This window comes from Capra hircus, chromosome 6 (assembly GCF_001704415.2).
Source record: "Capra hircus breed San Clemente chromosome 6, ASM170441v1, whole genome shotgun sequence".
Lineage (NCBI taxonomy): Eukaryota > Metazoa > Chordata > Mammalia > Artiodactyla > Bovidae > Capra > Capra hircus.
The window spans coordinates 68,215,903-68,230,719 of record NC_030813.1 but is presented as its reverse complement, the minus strand read 5'-3'; the positions used below and the strand labels follow the sequence as shown (position 1 = coordinate 68,230,719).

Genomic DNA, 14,817 nt, shown 5'->3' with positions numbered 1-14,817 from the left:
AGAATTGATGCTTTTGAACTGTGGTGTTGGAGAAGACTCTTGAGAGTCCCTTGGACTGCAAGGAGATCCAACCAGTCCATTCTAAAGGAGATCAGTACTAGGTGTTCATGGGAAGGACTGATGCTAAAGCTGAAACTCCAGGACTTTGGCCACCTCATGCGATGAGTTGACTCATTGGGAAAGACTCTGGTGCTGGGAGGGATTGGGGGCAGGAGGAGAAGGGGACGACAGAGGATGAGATGGCTGGATGGCATCACCAACTCGATGGACATGAGTCTGAGTGAACTCCAGGAGTTGGTGATGGACAGGGAGGCCTGGTGTGCTGCGATTTATGGGGTTGCAAAGAGTCGGAGACGACTGAGTGAATGAACTGAACTTGAAAAGGGTAAACATGTTCAGCACACTCACTTGCTACCCTCCCCACCTGTCTGTATTGGCATGGTATCACAAAATGTAATATACAAGGTTATAGTCTGTAGACTGTAGGAGAGTTTTTCTTTTTTTAGCTTTTGTGCATATACTGATGTATTTGGGGGCTAATAGATCTATTTAGCAAACAGAAGAGCTTACACTACAGATGCTGTGGCGTCCACAGCTATATAGGAAAAGAGGAACCGAGGGTCTGTTTTGTGCTCAAGGTTCATTACATGCTTCTGATACACACAGGCTTATTTAACTCTCCTTAACAGCCCTGTGAGATAAAGCATCTCACTTTATTTTCATTTTCTGGAGTGACTAAGTAACTTGTTTAAGTTCATCTAGAAAGTGAAAGAGGCTAAATTTTTAATACCCTTCCCAACCCAAGTTTAATTAGCAAAATAGGGAGAAAAAAGGGTGGGGAGGAGGGTATATGGCTCTCGAGTCAGCAGGTTTCCCTCACAGCGTCGCTTCCCAACATTTTTGTTTGAGCATCCCATCAGTAAATATGTCTGAGTGCCTCTCCCATCTCTGTGTATTTTTAAAATAAATATCCACATTAGAAACCAGTTTGCTTTTTGAACTCTCATGGGTATCAGAATCACCTAGAGAACTTGCTGAAGCACGGTTCATGGGATCCCACCTCCAGAGGGGCAGAGATTCAGTAGGTTTGCAATGAGACCCAAGGATCTGAATTTCTAGCAGGTTCCCAGGGGACTGGAAAATACCCTGATGCTGGGAAGGATTGAGGGCAGGAGGAGAAGGGGGCGACACAGGATGAGATGGTTGGATGGCATCACTGACTCAATGGACATGAGTTTGAGCAAACTCCGGAAGATAGTAAAGGACAGGGAAGCCATGGTGTCCATGGGGTCGCAAAGAGTCAGACACAACTGAGCAACTGAACAGCAACAACCCAGGGGACAGCGATGCTGCCTGTGATGAACCTCGTTTTCAATAGCATTGCTATAAACATAACCTCCAAATCAAGATTCTAAAACACTAAAATACAGTGGAATAAAATAGTAATTCTAGGGACTTCCCTGGTGGTCCAGTGATTTAGAATCTGCCTTGCAATGCAAGGGACTTGGTTTTGATCCCTGGTCAGAGAACTAGGATCCCACATGCAACTAAGAGCAACTAAGGCTGAGCACCACAAGGACAGCCCACATGCCACAGTTGGAGTCCGTGCACCTCAGTGAGAGATTCTGCATGATGCAAATAAGATCCTGCGTGCTTCAGCTAAGACCCAACACACTCAGACACATAAATATCTTTTAAAATACACCCCAGGAGTGAAAGAACTCATTTTGGAAACCACTACACCAAACTGAGCTATAGTAGCTTTCCCTGGCAGAGAGGTAAGCTTGGAGGCACTTTCATAAATCACAGAAATTTCCCAAGCCTCAGACACTGTGGATAAAGGAGATGATAAAGGGACACATCAGATGGGCACAGCTCAGGGTCTCACTAATACTCCCCGGTAGCACTCAAGCTCTCTGCCTTTCATTTCCAGCTAACTACTCCTATCATCTTTCCTCTGCTTTAATTTGTTTCCCTTTGTGATAACAGCCACCATTGCTTTTAGGTGATGCAATCTAGCACTCCTGCTGTTCCTTTTATGGAAATTCTAGCCACTGCAAGTACATGTGGTACTTGATATCCACAAAGCAAAAATGTTCCGAGTGAAGGATGCTTTGATTGAACTTTAATTTTGCTGTTACTTTGAAGTCCCGAGCTACTGGAATGCAATATGCTGTTCAGCATGGTTACATTCAGAAACACTTGGAAGGGAATTTTCCCCTGCTTACATCTGATGTACATTTCCAAAGTGCTTTTTGTAGATTTCATTAGTGATTTTGCTGCTTGGTAAAAAATAGGACAGGTTTCTATTCAGTAAAGAAAACAATTTTCAGTACTTTGGAAGAGGAGCGATGAGGTATTTGCAAAGACTTTGTGCATAAATTTAAATCTAAAGGCTACTACAGCAGTAAGCTATAAAAGACATAGAAGCTATAGCAATAGGCTATTATAGCAATATAACTATACTATAAATTAGATAATATGTTACATAATTAATAATATAAAGTAATACTGGGTAATATAGCAATAGGCTCTGCTGTAGTAAGAAAAAAGAGGGTTGGTATAGCCATTGCTTCACTGGAAAAGGCAAAGAAGCATCTTTTGACATTTTGAAATAAAGAAAAGTGAAAGCATAGCTTATTAGTAAAGACAAAGTGCCTTCGACCAGAGAAAACCCCAGAATTTCCCATGACCAAATCTGAGCAATAGAGCAAATGTCATGTACTGGGCGGTGCTTTTCAAAAAAATCATTTGTACTGTACAGGAAAAGTACTCTGATGTGTGCTCTGACTTTTGTTAACTAATGTCTCAATTTAAAGCCAGATTCCAAAGGACTGATTTTTATTGGTCAGTGAAATGACTCCTACAGCTGTTTATTTCCTGGCTAGTTTCTCACCCCCATTCATTTCAACTAAATGGCACTTCTTTCATGGGTGGAGCCCCTTGCTTGCTCAGAACTCAACATAATGGCACTGGCAACCTAGGCTGATAGCAGCATCTGACACCACAACCATTATCCTGACCCCCAATTCTTCCAGAAAGTACTCCCCCTTTGCCCTCAGCCCTCATCTCATTCCTGCCTCAGGAACAAAATAGGTCATGTGGGAAAAGAGAGCGCATGTACCATCAGAAATGCAGGCACTTAAGGTAACATGCCTGGGTCCTAAAAGTCCTGAATTCCCCCAATATACTTGAAAAGCTCAGAAGCCAAAAAGAGGAAGAAGGGTTGCATATTACATTCATCAGAAAATATGTATTTGAGCCCAGCAAGGTCTCCAGCAGTACAGGTATTCTGGCCTTGGAATCAGCAGTCATGAGCAGTGTTCCACTTTCCCCATCTCCTAGACATGCCCTTCTGGTCAAATCAACTCAATTAGCTTGAGGATTAGTTTTCTCATCTAGAAAATGCAAAGAAAAGCTCCTGAAATCTAGCTGTGGCAGATTAAAGACGCTCACATAACTTTTCCATACATTTCCTATTGAAAGTGGGGTCCTGGTCCCCCATCCTTGAATTTAGCAACTACTTTGCTGAATAGGATATGGCAAAAGTGACTGTTCTATCTGAGCCTACATTTTAGTCTTCTGGAAGCTTCTGTTTTCTGTCCCCTGGAATATTCGCTTAGGAGCCCTGAGCCACCATGTATAAAGTCCACCTACTCAACATAGAGAGGACAGCTAGGAGACTCAGATGAGTCCTCCTCTCCAGCCTTCCTCATCAAGATACAGTCACATGGGTAAAGCCGGCCAGGAACTTCTGGTCCAGACCAGTCACCATCCATATGCCAGCAAGTGACTCAGACAGTGCCACAGGGGACAGAAGGATTGTCCAGCCAAGTCCTGGCTAAGTTTCTAACCCACTATAAAAAATTAATAAACCTCAATTAAAGTGGGGCTGCCCTTGCTGGCTCAGACCATAAGGAATCTGCCTGCAATGCAGGAGACGTGAGTTTGATCCCTGGAATGGGAAGATCCCCTAGACAAGGGAATGGCAAGCCACTCCAGTATTCTTGCCTGGGAAATCCCATGGACAGAGAAGCTTTGCAGGCTACAGTCCATGGGGTGGCAAAGAGTTAGACAGAACTGAGCAACTAAGGCACTCACACAATTAAAGTGAGGAGACCAGAAGGGGGTGCTCTCATGCCCTGTGATAATAGCAGAGACCCACAGGAAGAAGAAAGACTCCTCTTTCCTGGCAAGACTTAGCCTTGGAGTGTTTACTGTAGCACTCCCAACTTCCTTTTCTCCTCTATACAAGTGGTCTCCTTCCCTTGCCATGTGGGGACTTCCATGTGGCTTGTCGTGGTCACAGACCCCAAATTTCAATTGTCTGCTGATCCAGAATAAACCTATCTTTGCCGGAGAAATATCTGGCAGTCTATTTGTTTTAGGTCAATACCACAAAATCATGAGACATAGTTTATTATACAAGAATATATTATTAGGACATCAGCTAATAGTATATTATTATTAAAAAGGTGACGGCTATAATCAAAAAGAAATTGCAGGTGCAAAAGGATTTGCAGACTACAAAGCAACATGTTTTGTCACTATTATATAAAAGAACACAGTCTCTGAACCCAGGTGTTTACAATGATTAATTTTGTGACATTTGCCATTCCTGTTGAGGAATACAAAGTCAATTGCCATCAAGTATCTGTGGTAGAAATGAAGAGAAATACATTCAGCTTCTAGTTCTTTATTTTGATGGGAGCCAGGGCTGTGGTGTTGGAGAAGATTCTTGAGAGTCCCTTGGACTGCAAGGAGATCCAACCAGTCCATTCTGAAGGAGATCAGCCCTGGGATTTCTTTGGAAAGAATGATGCTAAAGCTGAAACTCCAGTACTTTGGCCACCTCATGCGAAGAGTTGACTCATTGGAAAAGACTCTGATGCTGGGAGGGATTGGGGGCAGAAAGAGAAGGGGACAACAAAGGATGAAATGGCTGGATGGCATCACTGACTCTATGGACGTGAGTCTGAGTGAACTCCGGGAGTTGGTGATGGACAGGGAGGCCAGGCATGTTGCGATTCATGGGATGGCAAAGAGTCGGACACGACTGAGCGACTGAACTGAACTGAGGGCTTTGTGAGTAAGGGATATTAATGTTATTTCCAGCTGGTAAAAGAATATGCCATCAGGCTTTTATTTATTTCATTTCCTTAATTCATAAGGAATTTGGGGGAGTGATTTCTTTTCCTATGACTATATTCACCTTAGAGTATTTTGAAGCAATGATCTCAATTAATCAGAGTATTCAAAGATGGTATTCTAATTATCTGAAAATTTCATCAATGTTTCTTGTTGATCTTTCTTAAATGCTATGATGTTAGTCTTAGTATGTTGTTTGGAAAGTCTAAACTCTTGAAAAAATCAGGAAAAGTTAATTTATTAAAAAGCTTATAAGTTGAGTGTTTTAATAGAGTACATTTTCCCATTGAAATAAAGCTATAAATGATAAGATTCCAAGACTCAGAGGCAACAGAGTTCCAAATGTGTTATAATACTGCATAATTGTACATTTTAAAGATTTTTTAAAATTTCTACAAGCAATTCTATGCTGTGAACTTTTTTTTTAAGCCTCATAACATACACTCAACCTGATCAAACCCTTTTCAGTAAGATCTAGGGAGCCCCCAGGATGTCAGACTCCAAGTAGAATGGCAGTTTCACGAGGGGAGAGGCTGTGTCCCGGCTTGCTGTGCTCAGCACAGAGCACAGACCTCAAAAGCTTGCTGTCATCCCCAAAGCAGCACAGCACAGTGCCTAAGGTGTGCCTCAAGTCAGAGAGACCTGGCTTTCATTCTGCCCTGCCTCTTGCTAGTGTCAACGCTGGGCAGAGCTCAGCATCTCTAAGCCTCAGTTCTTCAACATTAACCTGAGAATCGAGTGTGCCTACCACATGGAACTCCTGCAAAATTTCAATGGGGGACTTCCATGGCAGTCCAATGGCTTAGACTCTGCCCTTCTACTGCAGGGGGCTTGGGTTCGATCCCTGGTCAGGGAACTAAGATCCCACATGCCACATGGTATGGGGAAAAAAAACAAAATTCAGGGACATTTGATGTAAAGACTTGTCATGTCTGGTATATAGACAGGGCTCAAAATGTGGCAGTGATCATTATTACTATTACTGAACACAGACTCATCCCAGGTGTGGCTCCCAGAGCATGCACTGCCCATTTCAGCAGTTCTGGGGAGTGGTGGAAAGAAGAAGAATCTGCAAAGAGTATTTGTGACAATTTATATTTCTTTTTCCCCCAAATGTTGGAGATCAATTAAGTTTTATTTATATTTAACATATGGGTTAATAGTAGTACATGTATGGAAGTTAAAAGTAAATATATTGAGAGTATATGCTCTTTCTTTTTTTTTTTTTTTTTTTACTTATAGGACTGCATACATCAAAATATTTGTAAAGTGTTGACCTAATTCTTCAGAAAAGTCGCTGTATCTGAAGCCAGGCAGAGGTGGACACTTGCCTCAAAGAAGGAGCCCACCTGTGAGCAGAGGGAGCTAAATGTTCTTGGCCACAAGAGAGATCTTGAGTCTCTATCCTCCAGCCTCCAACAAAGACAAGGTCCTGCCTTCTTAAGGGAATGACCTTGGCGGAGTAGATAAGTAAAGGATAATAAGAGAGGAAGGGAAGAATTCTAACAGACAACCAGCCAGCCAGGCAAAGCATCGGGGATGAAGTTAGCCAGCAAATGGGTTCGGACTACCTTTGCTCAGAGTGTCTCAACAAGAGGGTGTGGTAGGGTGTGTGGGGGGCGGTGTGTCAAGCAGAGTTTCCATGGTGTTGCTGAGAGCAGGATGAACAGAGTGAAAGGAAGAAATGAGGTCCAAAAAGTGGCTGGGAAAGGAATCTCCTCCCCCAGTGATACAGGCCCTATTCTGGTGCCTGCGGGGAAAGGGAAAGGAAGGAGAAACCAAGATGCAGGTGGAAGGTCAGGAATGTCCCTGTAGGGTGGTGAGTCCAGGATTGGGTCACCATCTGTGATTAGAGATTGTGGCAGACAGACAGACATAACTCAATTTGGTGCACCAGTTTTTATGGTGTAGAAGCATGGACTGTCCATCAGATACTCATGATATACCCTGGCAATATTTCCCCTCTCATTCCCAAATTTTATAGGAGGCGATATTATACGGAACACACAGTGCTGAACCAGGGAGTTAAGAAAACTGTGTTCTTGTTTCAGCTTTTCTGTTACTTAGCTATGTCCTTGTGTAGGCACCTAGCTTCTGAATTCATTTTGTCATCTGAAAAGAAAGAGAACTAATTTACATGATCTCTAGGTTCCCTTCCAGCCCTGTGATTATCAATTTCAGGATTCTGAAAGGGGCATATGCTCTTAGGAATTGCCTCTTATGCCTACACATTGAGTGCAGAGAAAAGTTATAGTCTATTAAGGTTGTCTGATTATTTGTGTTATCAATCAATGTTTGACTAGGTGGTTCCCCTTCTAGAGTCTTCTTTAATGTCTTTTCTCTGAAATAACTTGACTGTGTTACTACTCCTATTAACTACTCACATAATGAGGTAGCTCAAAGCATTAACTCAGAGTTCCTTGGTACTGATTTAAGTGTTCTAACTAAGAGAGAGAAAGGGAGAGAGACACTGCATTATTAGCTCATAAGAAGCTATGGCTAAAATAATCGGATGCTTCCCAAATACACTGAAATTGAAATAACTACTGACCCAGCTGTATAAATTAAGATAAATTCACCACTCTACAATACAGCAGGTCAGCACTTTTCTTATTTCTTGTCTCTTCCATTATCCTCAGAATCCATTTGATCATTTAAAAAGTGTAGTAGAATTAAAAAACAAAATGAGAAATGAGAAAATCGGTTGGAGAGAAAGCGGGGAAAAAAGGAGAGCCTGGTCTCCAGAGCGGAGGAGACGTTGGCTGTTAAGAATATGTCCACTGTAAAGTAGGGGGAGAGATTTGGGTGTTTCCGTTCCCCACATGGGACTCTATCCTCTTCAATCTATAGACTGTATAGTCACTGTATTATCAGACCTGTTCTCTTGGTCAGTTAATGATGCTATAACAAATTACAATGGACTGAGTGACTTAAAAAACAAATGTTTCTCACATACTGGGAAGTACAAACTCAAGGTGCCAGCAGATCCAGTGCATGGTGACAGCCTCTTCCTGGTTTTGCAGCTGGCTTTCTTCTCCTTGTATCCTCACATGGTGGAGGCAAGAGAGAGAGAACACTCCTTTGTCTCTTCTTATGAGGGCACTAATTCTTTTCATGCAGGCTCCACCTTCATGACCTTACGACCTCTTAAAGACTTCACTTTCTAATACCATGACATTGGGGGTTATAATTTCAACATATGAATTTGGGGAAGACAAAAACACTCAATCCATTGTACCTGTTCCCTTAAGGGCTTATTCAAGAAACAAATATAGTCTCATCTTAAATTTAAAAGGAATCTGGAAAAAAAAAAAACAAAAACCATTTGTTGTCTTGCTTGCAAGCTCAGTTTTTAAAAGAAAAAAAAAACGTAGGTGGAAAATTGCCAGAATGTTAGAAAATGTTTACAGAGATACCTTTAGAGATTTTCTGTTAATGCAAAAAAAAAAAAAATTAGGAAAAAAACCCAGAAAACTTTATGTAGTGTTTTACTCTGCTAGGAAACAGTGCAAACATAAAGAATCTGTATACCTTCTCTACCCAGTAAGCTGGATGTGAAGAGGAGCTAGGGCTATAGATTTCCCCAGAAACCCTAAAAGTAAGGAGAACTAAAAACATATTGTATTTTGCTGGATTGACAAGTTATACCCATTTACCAATCATTTCAAGTGCATTCACATTATCAAAGTCGTCAAAGCAGTCTCCTAAGTCTCAGGATGGCAACCTTCCCCCTCTGTCCCCACTCCAGTTTACAAACAGCATCAGCCTCCTACTCCAAGGTGAACCTTCTCAGAAGGGCTCAGTCATCAGAGAAACTGTGGTTAGCCACATCCTCACCCCACTCAAAACATTAGGGCCTTTACTTTACCCCGGGATTCAGCAACAACGAGCCTCTGTAAGGCTGAGCTAGTCAGAGGTTCTCTGAATTCCTGGACTCGCATTGGAATAATCATCATCAGGTTAAGGGGGATTACATACTATCAGGGTTCCATGAACTTTTTGTTACAACTAGTGAAAGATGTATACTTGCACAAAGCACGCTATGGTGTGAAGGTATAAAGAGATCGTTAAATATGTGTCTATTTAAATGGAGAACAAAGATAGTGTCTCTGCAAATATTAAGCAGCTGCGCTGGAATTTTCCCCTTATCCTTATTCCCTGGCAGCCTTCCACTGGTGAACCTGAGTGCCTTCAGACCTATCTCCCAGCTCTTCAGATATTTGTCTGTTCTGATGTTAAAGTAGTTCACGGAATTCATTTCAGTGTATTTTTGTAGAGTATTTTTATAGTATTTTTGAGTCCTAGAACTTTTCTTTTTCAAATGGGCTGTATCACTCTGTATACTTTTACAAAAGTATAATTTTCCTGCTGCCTTCAGTCTTTCCCAGCATCAGGGTCTTTTCCAATGAGTCAGCTCTTCACCTCAGGTGGCCAAAGTATTGAAGCTTCAGCTTCAGCATCAGTCCTTCCAGTGAATATTCGGGACTGATTTCCTTTGGGATTGACTTGTTTGACCTCCTTGCAGTCCAAGGGACTCTCAAGAGTCTTCTCCAACACCACAGTTCAAAAGCATCAGTTCTTCGATGCTCAGCTTTCTTTATGGTAAAACTCTCACATCCATACATGTGAGAGTATGGTAAAACCCTCACATCCATACATGACTATTGGAAAAACCATAGCTTTGACTATATGAGCCTTTGTCGGCAAAGTAATGTCTTTTAATGTCTTTTTAATATGCTGTCTAGGTTGGTCATAGCTTTTCTTTCAAGGAGCAAGTGTCTTTTAATTTCATGGCTGCAGTCACCATCTGCAGTGATTTTGGAGCCCAAGAAAATAAAGTTTCTCACTGTTTCCATTGTTTCCCCATTGATTTGCCATGAAGTGATGGGACCGGATGCCATGATCTTAGTTTTCTGAATCTTGAGCTTTAAGCCAGCTTTTTTACTCTTCTCTTTCACTTTCATCAAGAGGCTCTTTAGTTCCTCTTCGCTTCCTGCCATAAGGGTGTCATCTGCATATCTGAGGTTATTGATATTTCTCCTGGCAATCTTGATTGCAGCTTGTGCTTCATCCACAAGCTGGAATCCACGTCAGTAAGTCTGTTTCCTTTTGTCTGTTATTTCTGCTGATCATGGATTGTAGTGTCTTATCTTCTATGTGCTCTGTCATCTTTGATTGTGTACTAGACATCGTATATGAAAAAATTATTGATAGAAATCATTTGAGATCTGTTATCTTCCGCATAAGAGGATTATTCATCATATTTTACTTTACTTTACTTACTTGTTTTGCCAGGTGTCAAGGGGCACGAGCCATCAAGAATCACTTTCCTCTCAGTTCAGAGTTTGAGATTTTGTGGGGCCACCAAAATCAGGGACTTTCAGTCTTTAATGTGAACACATCACCTATGGATCTTGTTAAAGTGAAAAGTCCTACTTAGTAGAATTGGGACAAGCCTCAGGAAGCCACAATTGAAAAAAAAACAACCCAAGTCATGTCAGTGGGATAGTTAATTTTACATGTCAACTGGCCACAGGGTACCCAAATTAAATATAATTTCTAGGTATGTCTTTGAGCATTTTCTGAATGAGATTAGCATTTGAATCCATGGGCACAGTAAATTGCTCTCTCCAGTGTAGGTGGGCATCATCCTATCAATTGAAGGCCTAAATAGAACAAAAGGTGGAGGCAGGAGAAATTTACCCTTTTTTCTTCCTTACTCATTACTTGAGCTGGGACACTGACCTTTTCAAGCCCTCAGCACTCCTGGTTTTCAGGCATTCAGACTCAGTCTGGAATCTAACCATTGTTAGATGATTTTGCACAACTCTAGGCTAACTGTAGGCTAAAACTCTGAGTACCTTTAAGATAGACTGAGCTATGATGTTTGGTAGGTTAGATTATTAGATGCAGTTTTGATTTACATGGGTTTTGGGGGACATAACCCTATCATAAGTTGAAGAAGACCTAAGCACAGATGGCTTTAAAACAACAGTTATTATCTGTCAGGGATTTAGGAGCAGCTAAGCCAGGTGGTTGGACTTGGGTTTCTTGTGAGTTACAGTCAAGTTGTGAACAGGGGTTGAAATACAATTTGAAGGTTTAGCTGGGGCTAGAGGTGGAAGGTGACTCATTCCCATGGCTGTTGGCAAGAGACTTTGATCCCTTCCCACCTTTCTACAGGGCTGCTCATAATGTGGCACCTGGCTTCATCAGAAGTGAGTCACTGCTTGTTATACAGAGTAAAGTAAGTCAGAGATAAAACAAGTATCGTATATTAACACTTATATATGTAATCTAGAAAAATGGTACTGATAAACCTATTTGCAGGGCAGGAATAGAGTCTTAGACATAGAGAACAGACTTATGGACAGAGCAGTGGTAGGAGAGGGTGGGATGAACTGAGAGAGCAGCAGAGAAACACATTCCCATGCATAAAAAGATAGCTAGTGGGAAGTTGCTGTACAGTGCAGGGAGCTCAGCCTGGTGCTCTGTGACAACCCAGAGGGGTGGGAGGGGGTGGGAGGTGGGAGGGAGGTTAAAGAGGGCGTGGACATGTGTATACTCTGGCTGATTCTGTTGATGTATGGCAGAAACCCATACAACATTGTAAAGTAGTTATCCTCCAATTAAAAAAAATTTTTTCAAAGAAAAGAAGTGAGTCACTAAGTTTACCCCACCCTCAAAAAGAGGCCAATTAGGTCCCACCTTTTGAAGAAAGTACCAAATCACTTGTGGACATATTTTTAAAACCATCATAGTGACATCATATTTTGCATATGGCCATGTGCTCAATGCTTTTCTATTAAATAGATCCAAGGAACCTCCTTAGGTTGTGACATAGAACTTTTGGAAATTCTCTTATAGCCTTTATCTCTTCTCCCAAAGATCAAACAACATACAGGGCCGTCTCCAGTTCTAAGATGTATGTGTGCCTTCCTAGGCAACACTCAAATCACTATACCCTGTGGGGATGATGCTGTTGGGCTGAATTCTCCCCATCACCCTCCTGCTTGGTGGTGGAAAGAAAATTCTCTGTGGGAGCCCGCTGTGTGCAGAGATGTGTTCCCTGACAGCTGGTGGCCTGACTGGAGACATTAATGGAATGTGGCCTGACTAGAGACATCAACGGAATGTGTCCTGTACAGCCAGGAAGTGATGTAAACACAGAGCAGAGACACAATTCTATCATAGCTCGGGGCAGGATGGCGATAGGCATGCTGCAGCTGCTGACTCAGCAGCTGTATGTATACAGTGTTCTTCTAACAGTTAGACTTAATCTTTAAAGATTTTCCCCCTGCTTTGTCCCAAGAGGAATTTAAGGCTGCTTGATTTTTGTAAGTAATCCTTCCAGCTCATTTTAAAAAAAAAATCCATTTCCTATTTTTAAGCACTAAAAACTTAAGACATTTTTGTTATTCTATCTCTCACAGTAAAACTTTCTTAGATTACCCCACATTCTATTTTTTTATTTAAAAAATTAAGACAATTTGGAAAAATGTTTGTATTTAGCAACATATGTTATATTGATAGGCTTCCAGGTGGTGCTAGTGGTAAAGAACCTGCCTGCCATTGCAGGAGACACAAGAGATTCAGGTTCAGTCCCTGGGTTGGGAAGATCCCCTGGAGGAGGGCATGGCAACCCACTCCAGTACTCTTGCCTGGACAGAGGAGCCTGGCGGGCTACAGTCCATGGGGTTGCAAAGAGTCGGTCACAACTGAAGTGACTTAGCACACACATTATACTGATAGAATTTTCCCCTGGGTAGATACTGTATTTTTCCAAAATTGAGGGTTTTCTTGGTGTGTATCTTCCCACTTTAATTCATCTCTTCTTATCTTATAATATTTTTCTTTTCCTTAGGACTTGTTTTAAAGTTTATAGAAAGTATTTGGGAGTACTCATATGAAAATGATGATTGTTCTCAAAGTTGTGCCCCTCTTTGTAGGATCCAAATCTAAAAAAAAAAAAAAGTAATTGATAAGTAAAAATTATACAAAAGTTAGGTTCTTATGTAAAATTTCAACCATAATCTATTGTGGCTTACTTATCTATCATAAAACCTGCAGAGATGTGATTAATTTATAAAACAGCAAATGAAGAGGGGAAAAAAAGGATTCATGCCTCTGGAAAAAGCATATTAAGTTTAACCTTCAAAGTCCTTATTCCATGATTATAGATCAGTCCACAAACACAACTGTTTAAGAATTATTAGCTGATAATATTTATGAAAAATAAGTCTGGATTTTCTCCCATGCTAAGTTGGAATAATATCAATTTTACAGCTGAAAGGAAGTTATTCATGTTACCTGTATGGATCTATAAAATCTATTTTGGTATATTTCCAACTTTGAAGTCTTCTACATTGCTCAGGTTCTACAAATTAATGATTTACTTTGCCAATGAATACTTAGGTAATTATATAGCTCTGGTTGGTATAATGAAATAAAATGGCACTGGAAAGGAAGCCATGACTCCCTTTTCTTCATCAGAGATTGCAATATCCGAATAACCTCAATAGTGTAGGAGATAGGAGATCTGTGTACTTTGTCATCACAAAACAAAAATAAGAGATATTAAAATTTTGCATAACCTTTTTACTATTTCACAACTAGACCAAGTAGTAAGGAAGTAATCAAGGATATACCCAAAGATGTAAAGAGTCCCTTGGAGACTTTCTGTAATAATGAAAGACTAAAGGTACAAAAACCCAATTGGTTAACTAAGTTTGGTATAGCCATATAATGGAATATTATGCAATCATTAAAAATATTTTCAGAAGAGTACTTTTTTACAGAAGGAAGTTCATCATATACTATTTGGATGAAAAAAATTAGATTAACAAATAGAATGAACATATACACACATGTATGTTTCATAAATTTACAAAGTTGGGTGATATATAGATACACAAAAAGTCAAAGTATTAGTCATTTCTGACTCTGTGACCCCATGGACTATAGCCCTCCAGGCTCCTCTGTCCATGGAACTCTCCAGGCAAGAATACTGGAGTGGGTAGCCATTCTCTTCTCCAGGGGATCTTCCTTATTCTGGAGATCAAACCCACTTCTTCATTGCAGGCAGATTCTTTACAGTCTGAGACAGCAGGGAAGCCCATATAGATACATATACATATATGTTTGTGTGATATATATAGATACATATGCATATAAAAAAGAAAAGATGTATCCAAAAATATTACCAGTGATAATCTTTGAATTGCTGATTTCCCTCTAGAACATAAGCTCCACAGGACAAATATGTGGTCTTATTCACCACTCTGTCCCCAGTTTCCAGCACATCTTGATGCTAACTAACATGGTACTGGCATCATGATACTCAATGGCTATTTGCTGAATTAAGGAATGAGTTTTTTTAACTTGGTTTTCTTTGGCTATTTCTATTTTATAAATTTTCATATGTACACATTTTTATAATAAGAAATTTTAAAGCAGGCCTTCTACTTATGCTTCTGTTATTTTCATAATTAAACCGAGTGAGAAAGCAAATCAAACCCCTTCACAGTTGGCTTGGACCAATCTGCAGTTGTGATTAGCCAAAAACACTTTATTTGGACTTCTCAACACTCCTGATGTGAGAATAAGGAAACAGGAAAAATTTTTTTCTTCCCAGATCTTTGAGCTTTCATTTAAGAAGTCACCTTAGTC

The 14,817-nt window shown here is 40.6% G+C and overlaps 1 protein-coding gene across 1 annotated transcript in view; it reads right to left on the bottom strand.

Annotated features, from left to right (window-relative positions):
• CWH43 (cell wall biogenesis 43 C-terminal homolog) overlaps positions 12,654 to 14,817 on the bottom strand; it is a 53,040-nt gene continuing 50,876 nt past the window's right edge. Inside the window, exon 16 of the mRNA XM_018049445.1 lies at positions 12,654 to 13,106. Within this exon, the coding sequence (XP_017904934.1) occupies positions 13,028 to 13,106 (79 nt within the window). The 3' untranslated portion in view covers positions 12,654 to 13,027. The remainder of the gene's footprint in view (positions 13,107 to 14,817) is intronic.